Source organism: Glycine soja, chromosome 11 (genome assembly GCF_004193775.1).
Source record: "Glycine soja cultivar W05 chromosome 11, ASM419377v2, whole genome shotgun sequence".
NCBI classification, from domain to species: domain Eukaryota; kingdom Viridiplantae; phylum Streptophyta; class Magnoliopsida; order Fabales; family Fabaceae; genus Glycine; species Glycine soja.
Window position 1 is genome coordinate 17,974,049 of NC_041012.1, and position 19,585 is coordinate 17,993,633.

The 19,585-nt window shown below is 31.9% G+C and overlaps 1 protein-coding gene across 1 annotated transcript; it reads right to left on the reverse strand.

The window, feature by feature from the left end:
* Positions 1-3,432: 3,432 nt before the first annotated feature.
* Positions 3,433-6,637, reverse strand: LOC114374934 (protein IQ-DOMAIN 14-like). The gene is made up of 5 exons (XM_028332660.1): positions 5,923-6,637; positions 5,461-5,835; positions 4,779-4,997; positions 4,481-4,612; positions 3,433-4,163 (listed from the first exon to the last, which is right to left on the reverse strand). Exons 1-5 carry the CDS (start codon positions 5,992-5,994, stop codon positions 3,588-3,590), a joined length of 1,374 nt encoding a protein of 457 aa, XP_028188461.1. The 5' UTR covers positions 5,995-6,637; the 3' UTR covers positions 3,433-3,587.
* Positions 6,638-19,585: the final 12,948 nt, after the last annotated feature.

Here is a 19,585-nt window from a genome sequence, read left to right on the forward strand (position 1 = left end):
TTTACATTTTGCCTTGACATTCTTGTCAATGTGAAACCTACACAACAAGTTAGTACACTCAAGGAATACAGTTTTCACTGTATTCATCAATGTTAGGTCTCTATCGGTCACAATAACTCCAGGGAGGGCATCACGTCTTAGAAAAAGACCTTGAAATCATTCTAGAGCCCAGACCATATTATTTAGACGTTTTTCCTCCAAATATGCAAAACCAACAGAGAATGTCATTCCCGTTGGTGTCGCACCAACAAAGTCAAGTAACGGGAGTATGTACCTATTTGTTTTGTAGGTACTATCTATCAAAAACACCAAATTACATGCATTGCATAACTTCAATGCATTAGGATGACACCAGAAGATATCACGTACAACATCTTCATCATTTAATCTATGTCAATGAATATACTAATCCCGTTCAAGAAGCTTCATTAGATGTTGCATTTCAGTATCACTACCTCTTATGGAAGAACGGTATGCACTTCTTGCGTTGTATATTTGTTTGATTGTTGTACAATTATTGGCATTATGCTCCTTCAACATTAGCATAATGTTTCTTGGTTTCACCATTGACTTTGTCATATCAGCAATAATTGTCTTCTCATCCTTAGTCAATCGACCAACGTATGGATGTCCAACTAATGACTTGGCCAATTCATGATTGTTACTCTCATACATTAACTTCATCATCCATCATTGGCCTCTAACCACTGGTTTCCCACTAAGATTAAAAGGGCACCCACATTTCCTATTGCCAGTATCTCTTCTATCAAAATCTTTCTTCCTAAACTTATACTGACCACTCCTTTCACAACCAATTGACACAAACGAAGTTCTTCCTCTCATACCAGTGTTTCTGTATAACCTCATAATCACCGCAACAAATCCAATTTCATAAGCAACCCGTCGAGCCCACTGCAAAACATCATCTCGGGTAGCAAACACCTATAATGCAATCCACACAAGTTTAGTCTTCAAAGGGACATTCATTTTATTAATTTAATAACAATAAATCACATTATTACTTGGGAAGTATTAAACGCATTAAAACAATCAACATGTTTTCATTCATACTAGCTTTGTCTTCATTTTTATCATTCATATCAACTTCTTTAGACATTATACTGTCATACATCCATTGATTTTCGTCCATCTTAACAACACATTCAAAATTTTCAACATCACAAACAAACAACCCCTAACCACACCATACATATACTATCACACAAAACCCTACATATTTTTTTACTGCATACCATTTTATAACCATTAAAATTGATAACCCTATATATTAAAAACCAATAACATCAAATTTTTATACTTACAATTCATAACCATATAATACATAAAAATTTATAACTGCAACATATGTAGTCAAATAAATTATTTTATTCAACTTAATTCTAATTCATCAAATTATTACCACATAAAACAATCAATTTTAGACCACAAAAACTCAAATAAATTATCCATAAATTACAACTATAAATTATCTTACAAATCATACCATTTTCAAAATATAAAAAAAATTAACTACAAATTAATTATCAATCTACACTTCTTTAAAAACATTTAAAACAATAATATTTTTAACAATCATGCTAACATATTTATAATTTTAAAAGAATTAAAAATTTAATATTTTTTTATTTAAAAAAATTAAAAATTCGTATAATACATAATCCATATGGTTTATACGGATTAGATAATCCGTATAAATCATACGGATTATGCAATCCGTAAGTTTTATTATAACTTACAAATTACATAATTCGTATAAATCATATGGATTATGTAATCCGTAAGTTATATTAAAACTTATGGATTACTTAATTCATATGTTATGCAAACAAAAAAAATTTAATGGCGTACCTCCGACGTATTTCTGTTAACAACCGAACCAACCACCACAACAATCACCACTGATGAACCTTCGTGACACTTTCACCTCGACCGAAACGGCACCTTTCACAACAATGAAAAACCAAGAGGAAACAGAGAAAACGAAGAACAAAGCGTAACCAAAAATCCAACTTAAAAAGCAATTTAAAAAGGAAGAAAAAAGTACAGGGATAATTTCGGAATTAAATAAAATTGCTGGGTGCACAAGCAATTATGCTGGTGCACCTAGCAACACCCAAAATTATGGCGTCAAATTAACAAAAAATTGTTACTAAATGGAGGCCCATACCAATTTCTTCCCCCAACCCGAAATGGAAAACTCGTGATATTTAAAGAAGTAAAAGAACTATTATAGTTAAAATAACAAAAAAAGTCAGCTTATGCTATATATAATCAGAGTGGCTCCTGAGATTTTACGACCCCCAAGCAAAATAATAAATTTGGGGTCATTTTATATTTTGGTATTTGCATCGTAACCTTGGTTCTGATATATCTGTTGCATATCGTAACCTTGGTTTACGACCCCCAAGCGAAATAATAAATTTGGGTCATTATATATATTTTTTGTTCAATTTACTATGTTATTATTTATTATTCAATTTATTCTTAAAAAAATACATAACGTAAATATCTTACTTTCACATGGACGTGGCCGGGGATTCTAGGCCACATTAGTATACAAACATCAATACATCACTAAATTTTAAGAATTAAAAACATAGTCATTTTTTAAATAAATAAAATAAAATAAAATAATTTAATTAAAATTTATTCTCCTAATTTTTAGAATTTTTTTTAAAATTAATTGTAATGTTGCTAAATAATAATAATAAACTAGTACAGCCTCACGCATAAAACCTACCTAATTGCAATCCTACAGTTTTAGTTCTTTTTTCTTTTTGGTTTTTTGGTACACCAGCTACAACAAACCCCATGACAAGTACATAGGATCTTTTCTCTATGGTTAATCGTTTCAAATTACAATTTGAATATGAACAATTATAGCTTTGACCTGTCTTAATTCTGTGGTGCAAAATTGCAGCTCATTGCACAACAATCTCCTCGCAAAGAAAAACAAGTGCTAGTTGACTCTTCACCGAAACCAAATAGCAAGAACATTAGTTGTATAAATTGCAGCAGTCACAGTCAATTTTGTCACAAATTGATAGGAATGGGCCTAGAGAAACCCAAAAAAGCTAGAAAATTTAGATGATATCATTTCATATTGTTTAGTTTTATTTTTATATTTCCTAAAATACTAGATTGTATCACTTGTATGATTGGTATTCTTTGTAAATCCTTATTTAATAGGGTATGCACTAAAGAATTATGAATGAAGGAAAGTCTCAACGTATAGAAATGAGAAGGTTGACTATTATATAAGTAAAGACTAGACTTATAAACTTAAGTCTTAAGATTTTGAATCAAATTGTGGTATCAAGTTTACCTATGTGGTTACTCATAACCCATTAGTATAAGTTTTTTAGGTGTTACCCCTCGGTTGCACGTCACAGATAAATGTGATCATGATATGGTTTAAAAGACACAAGTCAGAACTATTTAGTGAATAAATTAACAACTTTATGTTTTACTTCCATATACATAGCAAACAAACAATTTTCTCACTTCAAGCCTCCTCATGGAACTATTAGGAATAATATCCATCACATGAAGCAACTTTGTTGATCTCAAATTGGCACTGGGCAATCTGAATTAATGCTAAGACCCCTCAATGTTTGACTTAATTTTAGAGGTCTTGGAAGGCCCTTTAAGCTAGGTGATCTTTGCTGATTACTGCTGAGCTTGCCAATCCTACCATTACTAAGCACTTCACCATTAATAGAAGTCACAATAGGTAACTTATTCTTGCATGGTGAATAGCTATCAGAGTTGATGTCAAAATTCCCTCCTATCCTTGCTCTTGGGGAGCTTGTTGATCTTGCTTTTGCTTGTGTTGATTTTGTTGCAGCCATGTATGTAGGAATTGCAGGAGAGCTTGGAACTGAGTGATCTTCTGCCCCTGAAGTTTGGTTCCTTGAAGAAAGTGATGGAGAATCTAATGCTTCAATCTGGTTTTGTCTCTGAAAATTTCTAAGCTTTAGTTGTCTCCTTCCACATTCCTCCCCAGGTCTAGAATAATGTGAGCTGAAAACTGAGTCTAAATCTTCAAGTTCTTTACTCTTAGAAAGTTGTGTGTCTACCCACTGCTCCATCCAGTACCTCCATCTTCCATTTATTTTATTTCTTTCTGATTCAGCTGACCTCTGAAAAGTATTTTGTAAGTTAGAATCAGAACATTAAGGCCTATTTGGTTTAAGAAATGTTTTCTGTTTTCATTTCTTCTTTTCACAAATAATTATAAAAGTACCACATTGTTAATGTTTTCTCTTTATTTCCTAATTTGAAGGATTCTATAGGAAACAGTGAAAATAACACAATCTTAATTTTGCTACTTAAAGAAATTACTGGAAATATGAAACAAAATGAAAACAAAGTGACCTTTTTATAATTACTAATATAAATAGAATATGAAAAGAGAAAATGTTTTTAACTAAGAGCAAAAACTGGTTTAAGAGCTTACTCTGTGGTTAAATGAGTATTCTTTTACTTTTTCTCTCTTAAGAACTGCTTCTTTCTTGCTTACGCAAGAGGCATCTACCTCTTCCTTCAACAAAATGCTGTCATCCCACGTTCTCTCACTGTTTGAGTCCATCTGAAAAATAAGAAAATCCTGTTTCAAATTCTAACTGAGCAAGGGAAAACAGGTGAGTTTGCAAGCTTCCATTATAACATGTAGATTATGACATCAGCAGTGAAGCTTTATTTTTATAATGTGGTGAGAACATAACTAATGATCAAAAGTAACATTTTATCCCTACCCTTATTATCTTGTCTCTTGAACCTTGCATCTCTTCATGTTCACCACAATCCCATCTTTCTTCAACCATTTGGGATTTCCTTGCGAAGACCTGTGATTGGATACTTACTATTGACTCTAAGCACTTTAGAGTACTCAAAGCTTGGCGTCTCACAGCTCTTCCACGAATGATAGCTTGAAGCTTCACTATTCCCTTCAATGCTCTCAAAGCTTTCCTTGCCTGCAAAATCTTACCAGTTAGTGAATGGTGTAAAAGAGTAAGGTGGCTTCAGTTATTTATACCCACTCTAACTTATCTTTCTTTTCCCTTAATCTTTTCTTATTTCATTTCCTCTCATTGGTGTTAAATTTGTGAAATATGATATAAAAAATTAAAATCTAGTTTCTGTTCAGAAGTTACCATACTTTTGATTTTGGGAAATCACTACTTTGTTAAATTTGTGAAATATGTGACATAAAAATCTAGTTTCTGTTCCCAAGTCACCTTATTCTTGTTTGGGAAATCACTAATTGGTTAAAGAATTCTAGTGAATTAGTATTTATTTATTTTATAACTAAGTTTTAGTTCTGAAACTTAGTTGAGCTTCAGTTTGAGCTAAGAAAAGTGAACAAGGTGGAAAAAGGATTTAAGCTTCATATATGTAAATGAGAGATGAGTAATGAGAGACATTGGACAAACTCACTAGGTAACCTCTATATGCTGTTTGAATTTTGATGGCTGAAGATTCTTGAATCTTCCTCTGGCGTTGGTGTGTATTCTGAGGAGCATCATGGCTAGTTTTAAAAGGTTGTAATTGAAGTTGTTCTTGTTTTTCTTTAAGTTGTAGATGAGCAGCAGATTGGAGCCTAACAACCTCAACAGCAACCTGAGCTGCAGTAATAGCAGCTTCAGCAGCAGCAGCTGAAGCAATGGCCACTGTCAAAGCATGCTTGCTGTGTTCTTCCTCAGCCTCACTTAGTCTTGTTTCTTTTGAAGGTGGTGGTGGTGGAGCTGTAATTGAAGGCAATCTCTTGGTCTTAACCCTCCCAAATATCCAAGCCCTTCTTCTTTTCTCCTTCTGAAAAAATAAAAAGGGTTTGTCTCTTGAGCAGCACAATTTTCTGAAAAATAATTTTAGTCAAAGAGGCAGAACAGAACATTTTACCTTCTCTTGTGAGGAATGTGTGTTCCATAAAAAGAGCTTCTTAAACATGCTAAACCAACCCTTCTTAACCATTTAACAATATCACATGGACCAACTTCAGTTTCTCTGATCTGAGAAAATGCTCATAAGAATCCTCTCTTATATGGCAGATATTTTAGTGTTTAGTTATCTAATGGTCTCAGGTCAGCTTGAACAAGTAGATGGGTGAAACTTACAGATTGGTTTGTAAATAGACACTTAACTAATGGACTTGTTGAAACCTAAACATTAGACTTGTCCTAAAAAGAAGAAACAATGTGCAGACTTTGTCATAGAAGTAACTTCCTATAGGCACAAATGGTCGTTACAAAGACCAAAACATGCACATTAATAAAAACTTCGGTTTTCAGAGTAATTTTAAATTAAGGCACACAAATCAAGATAATTAAAAAAATGATGAATGTGATGCAACATCCCAGTATTTTACATTCCCATCTTATGAAATCTCATTAACTCTTTAAAGAGGACAAGAATTGAATCACCGTTTAAGAGAACTGGGAGCTTGGAAAAAAAGAGTAGTGTGGTCGCTAAAATCAGATGGGATAGCTTTGAAATCAGCAAACATTCTTTATTATAGAATCAGATACCCAAGAATGTGGAACTTTGGATAGATTTCAATCACAATGTGCACGGATATCAAGATTTTTATATAGTAGTATTATTTTTCCTCAATAGTTACACAAATCACAAGCTTGCAAATTTTGGTGAGGTGGATATGATTTTTATGGGGGTACAGCTGCAATCATTTCCTTTTTTTTTCATCTTTCTCATGCATGATGAGCTTTCTCTGTTCAAAGTGTGGGCCTTCAAGAGCAAGCATTCCACAGGAAAGAAACAGACCCACTTTGCTTTCATTAAGAAAGCCAGTGATTAAACAATAATGAGCAGTTGCTCTCAGTTTCGTGGGCCATCCTCCAATTTTTTCCAACTGGCACATCTTCGTATGCATGTTGATGAGTGTAAAATAGTTTAATGGCACAGCTATCCCCCAAGTGTAATGTGATAGATTTACAAAACATAGTGATGCACGATTTTTATAACACACGAAACAATTATTTAGAATGTGTACATAAAGGGTGACTTTGGAATTTAATTGGAGGGACAAATTTCTAATTAAGGTAGTTAAAAATAAAAAGACATTCAAACTCATGTTTTATATCTTAGTTAATTTTTTTTATCCTAAATCAAAGATTATGGGTGTTCCTCAACCTAATAGATTAAAGATTAATTTTGTCCGCAATACGTGACCTAAGAAAATCTTACATTTGATGGTAATCGAACACAAATTCTCTCATTAAATAAATTGTTTTTACTTAATTTTAGATTTTGCGTACAATAAAATAATGAAAATTTTCTTTTTATTTGGTAACTAGATTTTCTCCAACATTATACACCACATTTCTCTTTAATTGGACTAATAGTTTGATAGACTTCAAAGATAAGTAAGGACCCTGGTTCGGTTCAGAAATCAAGTCAGAATCCAATTTATTATAATTTATTAACAAGTTCAAATAATAAATATATATTATCATAATTAAAATAATAATTAATGACCTCAAATTTGAGTTTTAATATGGACTTATATTAAATATTAAGAGAAAGAACTTTGTCAATTGTAATAATCTTATTTAAGAATATACTTGTAATTTATATATAAAAAATACATAGTATCTAATGAATATTATTTAATAATAAAAATTAACCTAATAATTAAATAAAATTAATAAAAAAATCAACATAATTTAATCAAGAGATAGCAAACATATATAGAAAGCAACCTCAACCCTTCATTATAATAATGGGATTATCAATTTGTTGGAGGGTTCAGGGTGGTCTACGCATGGATAACAACTACTATCTGCCAGTTGAAATATAGACCCTATAGTATGGCATTTGCTTGAACCAGCTTGGATTTCATATGGCATTGCACCAAAAGTCAAATTTCTTTAATTGTATACTATGAAAGTGGAAACTAAGAGGGTGCTGTTGTTGCTCACTTGGACTAATAGCTCTCACATCCTGCAAAGGTAGCTAACAATTAGATGGTTGTAGAGCTGTCACATCAACGACAATTGTGTATATAATCTAGTAACTTTTTGCCCTTGAATGCATTAATGTTAGTATGTTACCATGTTACACGAGCATAAGGAGACACATCAGGGTGGGAAAGTGCATAATTGAACATGTGTGGACACCTAATATGCAAAGGGCATAGAATGTGATGAAGAAAACAAAGGAGATTTGGGTTATATGGAGTAAAGACAGCTGTAAAAGGACCCAAAGAGAGGAAGGTGTCGTAATACATTCTCTCATATCTCATCTTTTAATAAAGAGTGAAGTCAGGCTGTGGTCGGCTATTTGCAAAACCAAAAGCACTGACTTTGTCACGCTGTGGTTTACTTTAAAATGACTTCTCAGGGTTGAATCCTTTGAATAATAAAGATGTTTGTCTAGTCATAAATAGACTACTCAAGCAAGCTTTGTCAATCAGGGCCTACTCTCAATGATGCAATGAACGTTTAAGGGGAAACAATCTTGAAGCAAAATTGGGGAGTATTTATTATTGTATCTATTCTCTGCCTATTCAATTGAATTATCCTCAAGAGACACCTATTAGGTTAAACCACCGATCAATAATTATGACTTGGTAAAGTTGTCTCTAGTGTAATGCATCCATGATTCGGTTTCCTACTATGTATAAAGTTTCTTATAATATTACAGTCTATTTCCTTCATTTGTAGTAACCTCTATTTATTTATTTTTAAGTCTATATCTATTTAATTTTTTATCTTATTTTTTTCATTTTTATTTTTTATTTTTTAAAGAATTCATTTTTATCTTTTTATCTTATTTGAAATGTTAAACATAATCATTCTGTTAGGTTAAATGTGAACGTCACATTAATACTTTTTTTCTTCATTCACTCTCTTTTGTACTTTCTCTCTTACACTTGCCACCATTTTCTTCTCGGATCATAGACTCCAAGCTTTTGTCTTCAAACCCTAACCCTACCCCAAGCCCCAACCTCACCCTCCCCGCAGTTTCCCGCTCTTCTCCTTCCTCCACTCCGTACGTCGTTGTGCCGCTACAAAATCACCACCAAAGTCGCTCCCCTTAGTTTTTCACCCTTCTTTAGCAAATATTTTAGGGAATGGATCGAATCGGAGTTAACAAGGATGAAGAGAAATAGAGAAATTTTCATCTCATTTGTTCAAATGCATGGATTTGGCTTGTGTTTTTTAGATCTGGGTTTTTTTAGATCTTATGTTTTTCATATCTGAGGTTTTTATGCAAAATGGGTTTTTTGCAATCTAATCTTCTTCTTCTTCCTTTCTTTTGATAATTTTACTCAATATTGGGACTTTAGGTATTATTGGTTGTGCCTGGTTGTGTGTTTCCTTTTTTTTCCAATACTGTTAAATGTTGAAGGTGTGAATTTATGCTCACCAAGTGCTTGTTAAAATTCGAATATCTGAATGTTCTAGGTTTTGGGTTGTCGATGTTCTTGCGTTTCTGTTTCTATTTTTCTAGGTTGTGGATGCTTGCATAATTGTTGTTGGTTAAAGATGTTCTGATCTGGATTCTGGGTAGTTAGAAGTTAATTAGAACATATTCTTGCGTTTTTTAATTTAAATATTTCAGTGGCAACTAAAATCTATCATTACTTGTGTTAATTATAGCATAGAGGTATTTAAAAAGAAAGAAAAAATGTTTTGCGGTGATTATTAACCGCTAATATCATTATATTATTAATAATGTTAGCTTTGCATGGACATAATGACCATTTAAACTACTCTAAAAATATAAAAAAAACTAAAATAAATTTTTTAAAAACTAAAAGATCAAAGTGATAAAAAAAATATCAAATATGTCATTTGACCTATTTTCAAAATTAAACTCATAATTATTATTATTATTCAAATTTAAATGAAACGTCCTTATATTTTAAAATAGGAAATATATAAGTGAAAATAATGTAATTTTGTAATTGTTTATCAAAATTAGTAATAAAAAAAAACGTTCTGAAACCAAATAAATCCTAGGTGAAACAATTATATTAAATAACTGGTTTATAAATGAATAAAACAGATGATTGATACACATCAAATGTAAAGGTGAAAATAAAACAAAATACAAAGTTCCTAATTAATTAATAATATATGAAACTAATTTAAGAAATTGAGAAAGAAAAACAGGAGTGATAGTAAGCAAATGATTGCACAATGCACATGTACACACAAAGAGGTTGATACATGTTTTAGAATGTGTGCATTACTCGTATTTCTCTCTTAATATTTGAATTTTAAGTGTGTGCAAAGCAAATATAAAAAAGAGAGTATATATGCCAGGGTCATTTCAGTACAAACAATGGAGTAGAAATTGCATGGCAACCGTGTCTTAAGGAAAACTTAGGGTATTTAGTTTGGTTGTTTTTTATTTTATTTTTGTTGGAAATAGAAAATAATGATGAAAATGTGTTTAGTTGGATTTCTGTTTTCATTTTTAGTGAAAATATTTTTCCAAACGAACCAAAAACTGAAAATAATAAAATCTTATTTTCAGTGTTTTCAGTTGAAACCAGTAACCTCGTTTTAGATAAAATAAAAACGCGGTAGCAAAGAATGTAATTTTAAGCAAATCTAAAAATACATTTCCTTTTGAAAACGTGTGTTTTTATTTCTTGAAAGCAAAAAACAAGAAGTCAAACCAAACATGTTTTCAAAATTTTAATCTTTTGAAAATAAAAACAGTTTTCGGTAAATGAGAACAAGAAATGAAAACAGAAAACGAAAATGCAAATCAAACACACCCTTAACAACCATGTCTTAACGAAAACTTTTGAAGGTGTTGATCTCATAATGGATATTCTTGCTTGTAGAAGAAAATAACTTAAGAAAATATTTTTAGAAATTTTATACTTTTTCTTTGACCAAAAACACGATTATCATTTGTTGTCATTTTAAAGAAAACAGATCAAGGATTTTCACAAAGAGCTTTATCAGACAATGGTTTTCTTTATCAGATCAAAACAAAATATAAGATCTAAAAATAATTCAAACCTTTCGTGAGTCAAACACAAAGAAAAGTAATAAAGAATAACATACAAGAGTTTATATTAGTTCATCTCACCTCAAGACTACCTTTAATTCTTGACAATTCACCAAGTTTTCACTAACTTATTAAAAGTTACAAGTATTCTACATTGTCACTTTTGTCTCTTACAAAGAAGCTCTATCTGAAGGTTAACTTTAACCCAGTATTCTTTATCCTATACTACTGACTCTAAACAAATAAACAATATTTGTTGGAAGTTTGCACAACGATTAATATGTGATCGTCACAGACAGATATATCACTTAGCACTTTAGTCTTTTTTCTCAAGGTTTATAAGGTGTTTTGAGAACTTTATGTCTATACAAAGATTTACAAAAAATTTTACAAGAAAGAGCGAAAGAATATTTTTCGTACTAAGTTCTGTGTATCTTGTATCTTCAAAGCTTCTTCTATTTATAACATTCATCTTCAAGAGTTTGTTGTCATGTATTCTTCACTTTATTTTTCATATGAAGTCTTGATGCCTTTGGATCATTTAATGCTTGCATTAAATGCACGTCACTTCTTCTTCATGAGTCCATGTTGATAGGTTGACATATGTTACACTTCAGCAAGAAAGTCACTTCTTCCATCAGATTAGGTCTTCACCAGCAAAGTGTGTCTTTTGATGAAAATTAGCACTTCCAAACTACGAACTTCATTTATTCTATAAAGGATTCGACGAATCCTAGGAGAATGTTTTTTGCACCAAAAAAATCTTAGACACGTGTATTAAATGAAGGTCTTAAATGTACTACTTAATGATATGTCAGATTGTCTTATATGGATGTATCATCTGAAAACTTAAACATAGGAATACAGAACATGATCTGATAGCACTTTAGATATAACTTTTATCATTTGTATTTATTTGCATTTAATCAAAATAATTAGGAGTCTTAGATTCATTTTAAGACATAAATGTTTTTTTTACTTAACAGTCTCTTCATTTTTTATGATGTCAAACAAGGGTGTTAGCAATTAATATATTTATATTATTAAGAGTGTTAGCTTTGCATTAACATATTGACCATTTCGAACCACTTTCAAAACATAAAGAATTAGACTGAACTTTTTAAAAGATGAAATCCCAAAGTTATAAAATAAAATAAGACAAAAACCAAATAGGTCATTTGGCCTATTTTCAAAATCAAACTCATTGTTGTTGTTGTTGTTTCTTAAATGAAACATCCTTATGTTTTAAAATAGGAAATAAAGTGAAAATAATGTAATTTTGTAATTGTTTATCAAAATTAGTAATAAACAATAAAAAGTTCTAAAAACAAATAAATCAGAGGTAAAGCAATTATACTAAATAAGTGGTTTATAAATGAAGGTTGTTATATCAAATATAAAGGGTTTAAATAAACAAAATAAAAATTCCTAATTAATTAATCATGATATTAATTTAAGAAATTGAAAAAAAAAATAGGATTGATAATAAGCAAATGATTGCACAATACAGGATTTCACAAACAAATATATATTTGAATACCATGTGTGTGCAAAGCAAAGACAAAAAAAAAAATGTCTGTAAGGCCCATTTTCTTTTAAGTTGAACAGGAATTGCAAACAAGGACAGTACTATTGTTCGCTTAATTTAATTTTGGTAAGTTTAGTTTCTCAACTAAACCTACCAAGATGGGTTAAATTCTAACCAATCACAAAAAACATGAGAGTGTGCTAATATTTCTTACTATTTTAAGTACTTGTCATTAATTTAATTTTGGATCTCTATTCTTAGAGTAATCTATTTCAAATAAAATTTTCCATCTTAATTATGTTTTGAATTTCTATCTTAGATTGGTCTATCTCTAATTCAATTTCCCTTTTTTAATTAAAATTCAAACTTTTATTCTTAGATTGATATGTTTCAAATTAAAATTTTCCATTTAATTGAATTCTGAAATTCTTTTTTTAAATTGGTTTTTTTCAAAAAAAATAATTGAAAATGAATTAATGATGAATAATCAAATTAATTCTGATAGATTTTTTAAATTAAACTGAATTAATAAAAACTAGTTACCCTTTTAACAATAACTAAAATAATTATGATACAAGTTTGAATCACAATTAATTCTATTATGGTTAAAAAGGTCATGTCAATAATAATTAGTTTGATTATTATTATTATAAATAATAACTTAAGTCATATTAAGTAATATGTATAATATTTAATTTGACTATTATTAAAAAGGGTAAATTATATCATAATTAATTTAACTTTAATTAAAATAATAATAATTTATATGCATAAATTTGTACGACTTGCTTGGAGTTGTGGGGTGTAATGTGTATGGATGGCTTTACAAAATTACATGATAAATCAAAGGATTAAATGATTAATTAATTGTTTGGGAAAAAAATTACACATTTGGCTAGTGGTTTGCAAATGTATGGGTTATATGGGAAAACAAGAATTTTGTTGTGTTTTAAGTATAGAACGAGGGTCGTTTCCTCATACACGGTGGATTTGGTAAGATTGTTTCAGTGGCAATGGAGGTTGGCGTAAGGATGGGACAAAAAGACTATATTAGATGGTCATAATATTTATTGAAGTATTTATTTTAGTCATGTTTTGAATAATGAGATGTTGACACATGGATATAAATTTATTGATCAACATCAATTAAAGTTATATAAATATGTTCTTCTTTTAGGGAAATCAATGAATGAAATCTGAATTTTATGTTTATCTCTTTAGCTTTTATTTGTAGTTTTAATGGTGTTTTCTTAGGAGCAATGGTAAGTAGTTTTTTGCACTCTATAGTGGGGTTTCAAATTTCATTTTCATGCTAGGGTTGTGACCCAATGTCATGCCTTAAAGCATCTCAATTACATGCTTTTGTGATGATAAGGGAGTGTACAATTACAAAAACACTTGTTTTGTTGGTCCAATGGTAATTGTGCCAATCCGATGAGAATTACATTTCATAATTCTAAAGCTTTTATGAAGTATCAATGAAAATGCAAAATAGGAAAGCAATGGGGAGGATACGTTCTGTTATTTTGTTCGGATTAACTTGTATGACAAATTATGGTTTTTTTTTTCCTAATATATGCTCTTGTATTGATATCCTTTTTTTTTTTTTTACACTTCTTGTGTTAAAGGTCAACTCTTTAATAAAATTGATCATTTTTACTAAAAAAAGATAATTTATATTGCCATTAATTTAGTTAGTTTTAAAAAATAACTTATATCTAGAATTAATTAATAAACAAAAATGCAATTTTGTTTTGTCAACTTTTTTTGTAAAAATTAGTAATGTTTTTATGTTTTGTTATTTTCTTTTCAAGAGTTTAATGTCTATGCACTAACGGTGTAAAATTAATGATTTTACACTTTTATCCAATCATAGATCATCATTTAAATTACTTTAAGATAATTATTTTAAAAGTCAACAAACTTATCATACACAATGGGTTATGATTGGATGACTCTGTAAACTTTTACACCGTCATTGCATAACTCTTTTTCTTTTTTTTTTTTCAATGTGTTTCCCTTTTGGATTAGAAATACACACCCAATACAAAATGGAATTGCATTTTTGTGTGTATTTGTTATAATCAACAAAAGTGCTTATTTATGAAGGGTATTTTTGTAAAATAAAGAATTATACAAAACAAGGAGTACGAATAGCAATATAAGCGGATGTGAATAATAAAGGCCTAATTTCCTTGCCTAATTTTTGGTGGATTCTTTTAATTGGGCCTAATAAAAATTGATAGATAAAATGTGGAAGGATTCCAGCGGACTATTTTTAGAGGGGATTGTTATTGGCACTAACATAATTGTTAATGACACTACCCATATGGGTGCATTTTTGCTTTATCCCAAAATTTCCCCTTGGACGAAAACACAATGAAATCATGATTTCATTGTATAATTTTTTTTCACCCCCAAGTGTGATATAACAATACAATTTCATTTTGTTATTTTATTTTCACCCCACTGTACAACATAATCATGATTCTATTGTGTTATTTTTTGTAAAAAGTGTTTTAATTTTTAAAATTAAAATTTAATGTTTTACAAACCATATTTATGATGTTTTGACAAGCCAACGGTGCCCTTGACGTGCTCAATGCAATTTGAGCCTTCTATTTTGTCGGCGTAATCTTTGTCGTTGCTAATAATTGACTCATGAAAAAACAGTACAAGATACTAATAAAAACAACTCATGGTCTGAGGTAGCTTAATGCATTATGTTGATATTCACCAGATTGATTTGAAGATGAAGGGAGACATTATTGTTGTGTATTATGATGGTGATATGGTACCAACTTCCGAGGGGATATTTTAACACCCTGAAATGTTATTAATTATAAATCGATGTTTGATTGTGTTTAGCTTGTTGTTTGAATATATGTTTGACTTGAATGATTTGAAATATGACTTGAATTAGTCACATGCGAATTTCTTGATGTGGATGTTGAGTTATGTGGAGTTTTGTTGGGCAAAGTTGAAATTATGAGATTTTAGATTTTTTCCTAAACCTAGTTCAGTAAAATCGTGATCCCGGATTTGTTAATCGTTGGATCATCTTCAAATTTTGTCTGGAGCTTCCTAAGACATTTTTCCACAGTCTGACCGTTGAGATTTTGAAAATAACAATTTTTGGTCTCTCGCTAAGCGCGAATGGCGCGCTAAGCGCAATTCCAACATAGAGGGAATGACGTTGAGCATCCAGAGGTGCGCTAAGCCCAATTCTAACCGAGAGGAAGTTGCACTGAGCGCCTAGAGGTGTGCTAAGCGTGATTTGCAAGTTATAAATAGGTTTTCAGTGTGAAAAACATGATTTTTTTTTACTCTCTTCTTCTCCAAAACGCCACCTAAATCCTAAAACCACATTTTTCACCATCGGTGGCCGCCGTTGCTTGCCGTTGAACCCCCACACCAAGAGGAACACTTTAATCGGAGCGGAATCCTCAGAATCCTCCTCAAGGATTCGGTGGAGAAAATTCTCCAATCCTCCGTTTCAAAACTTCTCTGAGGTAATCTTCGTTCCTAAACCCTTCTCCTAGTTAGTTTTAGTTCCTCTTAGTGTCTCTTGTGTGTTGGGTACTGTATTAGGGTGTTTTTACACTTTCTTTGAAAAACCTTAGAGAACGAGACATTGTAAAATTTATCTTTTTATAACATTGAGGTTATTTTTGCGTCATTCACTGAACCTCAGTCACGTTGGCGTGATCGAAATTTCAAAATGATGTTTCCTTTTTGTAGAACCCGAAATACCCCTTAGCCATTTATGTTTTGACAAGGGTATTTGACCCCGAATGTTGTCATTGACCTTGCTTTTGAAATCTATATTGAATTTCCTTCAATTTGGAATATAGAGACTTACGTTTTGGACGGACGAGCGTGAACAAGAAAGACCTCTGAGTAACGCAAAGAGGAACTGACGGAGAGCTCATGATAAGTGAGGGGAGTTTATTATAAAATTTACCATTTTTGATACCATAGTTAGGGTCAGGGAACCTAACTAAGGGAATACATGTCTGTCCCTGTTGCATGCTGAGTTTTTCTTTAGAAAAAAATGCTTTTGACGAATGGGATGCGATAAATCTATTGTTGATGAGTAACATTATTGTCCTTATTTGACTTGTGTTATTTGAAGACCTAGGAAGTGTGAATCTCATGCATGAAAAATATATGTACATGTGAAATGCGACTTATTGTTGATGTTGCTATTGATGACTTTAATTGATATGTGGTGATGTTGATATTTATGATGACACTGATTTGAGATGGCGTTGCTAATGAAGATCGTGTCAACATGAATTGATGTTATTGTTGATGATTATGTGAATATGAAATGAGATTGTTGTTGTTGTTGATAACATCATTGAGATGAGATGATGTTTATGTTGAGAATGATATTGAAATGGAATGTTGATGATGTTGGAAATGCATTGAGATATGCATGTTGTGTATGTACATGGGCGGTGCAATTACCTTGTTGGACGTCCCTTGTGGGGGAAATAGAGTGGTTAAAGAATCTAAACATCTCTGAAAGGGGATAGTTAGGAGCCTTAATCTGTCCATGGTCTTTGCACTTGATGTCGCCATGTTTCATACATTGGATGTTGTGTATGTTCGTGGGGGAGGGGGGTACATTGACCTTGTCGGATGTCCCTTGTGTGGGAAAATAAAGTGGTTAGAGAGTTTAAACATCTCTGAGGGGATGTTTAGGATCTTTAATTCATCCATGGTCTTTGTACTTGATGGTGCTCACATTCATACATCGTATGTTGTGTATGTTCATGGGGGGTGCATTGACCTTGTCGGATGTCCCTGGTGGGGGAAAATAGAGTAGTTAGAGAGTTTAAACATCTCTGAGGGGATGTTTAGGATCTTTAATTCATCCATGGTCTTTGCACTTGATGGTGCCCATGTTTCATGCCTCATATGACACGGAAAATATTATAAACTATGGTAGTATGTACTTTGTACTAGGGGGTGCATCACCTGGTAGGGAACTACCTTGTGGCCCAGGCTTATCACCGAGGGGGGGGGTTATGGTGCACGACTGGGTGGCCTATACAAATACTACATGGTTTCCTAAGTGAGGTGTCGTGTGGACACGCTTAGGCTATTTTCTTGGTATTAGATACGATACGTACCACATTGCATCTGAGAGTTGAGGTCAGGTGCATGCATCATTTTGAGCAGTCTTGATTTGATCCAGGGATGGATGATGAATAATTGTTGAATGTGGGTGTTGAATGATGAATGTTGTGTAAGCTCATGATGTTGACCTATGTTTCTTGCTAATTGTGATTATTTGGATTTAGTATTAGTTCTTTTTATAATGAACTCACTCTTGCAATTTTGTATCGTGTGGTTGATACCTGTAATGATCGCGAACCTTGTTCGTGGGAGCAAAATGACAGCAATAGGGTGTAGGAAGTGAGATTCTGTTGAGGAGTCGTCGAGCCGACGTGATGACGTTGAGATTATTTGGGAGAGAGTTGTGCCTTGTTAATCAACTCCCCCATAGTTGGTTCATGATTCCTTTTGTTGAACTAAAGATGTAAAGCTCAGATTTTTAATTATATGTATGAACAAACTTAATTTCCATTATGTGTATGAAGTGTACTGAGTTATTATTCCTATATGTATATGTATTCACTTAAGTAATGGTGTGTTGCTTGGTGAATGTATATCGAGACAAAAAATTACTTTCATTTTTCATAAGCAAATTAACGGAGTTTTCATTTAAAATTTGAAATAATCGCGATTTAGAGTGGTGGTATCGTAGCAACGAGGCGGGTCGTTACAGATATTGTTTAAATATCCTAATGGTACTAAATTCATTAAAAATTAGTAAGGAAATATCGTTTGCTTCTTTTTTGAAAGAAGTTATAGATGCCACCGGAGGTGGAAAAAGCTTACGTGACATTTTTATCGTAAACTTATATATGTAGGTGATGGTTGTGTTAAGTACGATTGTATGGAGCTTAAAGACAATAATGATATGGGAAAGATGTTATTCATCTATTTGGTGTTTAGTTCTAAAGGACCAATCGAGTTGTATGCAGTTGTTGGCCGATCTCCACAAGAAATCTTTGTCTTATTGTGTAAAAAAAGTAAAATTATTCTAATGCATGGATTAATGGCAACGATGAGATCTATTGAAATAGTAGTTATTGTTGTTGTGGCCACCTCTATTGGGTTTCTTCATGTGTTGCTTTTAAACTAAGATACATCCAACTACAAGACCCTCATGTGTCATCAACAAAAGTTATTGTATGACCTGATGATGATTTTCTTATTGAATAATGATCAATCATCTTTATGGCCACCTTTACTTCCTCTATTGGGTCTCTTTCTATATTGCTCATTAGCTAAGCTGCATCTAGTTGTAAGACCTTTAAGTGTCATCAACAAAAGTTATTGTATGACCTTATAACTATTTGTGCCTTTAGGTATAGCTTTCATGTCCTATAATCTCTACATGGATGTTGACATCATCTAGAATTGATCATATATAATTATTTAACAATATAATTAGTAATTATTTTTTATTAAAAATTAAAACTAAATGATGACAATATTGTTTGCATTACTTGACACAAGTAGACAACACCTGGTACATAATTTGGTATCTGAACCAGGTTGTAATTGTGGCAGAATATATAAGGACTATGTGGTGCCTCTCCCTCCTGTGCCAGAATAAGGTATGGATGTGAATGCTTGTAATATCAATGCAAGTAGTTTGTAGTGCAGGCCCATGGAGCCTATATGGAACATCCTTGCCCAATGGCACCACCTACTACTCCCACTCGTCCTATCCTCACTATACTTGTCATATGCAAGATGTTGGGGTGACTCTAAAGGAATCCTTTGTATGTACCAAAACTACCTGGAAACCTTCTTTGACAGATATAGGGACATGTATGTCCCAACTTCGATGTAGCCAGAGTAATATGTATAGTCCTTCAAAGGTCTAAGGTCTCTACGTGATGCATATGGGAACCAGACATTATCGGTCATATGCAACTGATCTAGCGCTTCCCTGGTCGAATA

Bases quoted from the DNA above. Each gene is read 5' to 3' on its own strand.
- LOC114374934 (XM_028332660.1), bottom strand. From the start codon at position 5,994: ATGGTTAAGAAGGGTTGGTTTAGCATGTTTAAGAAGCTCTTTTTATGG. The intron at 4,613-4,778 runs GTAGGGATAAAA...CTTATTTTTCAG, and splicing joins CAAGAGACAAGATAATAAGG to ATGGACTCAAACAGTGAGAG. The intron at 4,164-4,480 runs GTAAGCTCTTAA...AATACTTTTCAG, and splicing joins AATACTCATTTAACCACAGA to AGGTCAGCTGAATCAGAAAG.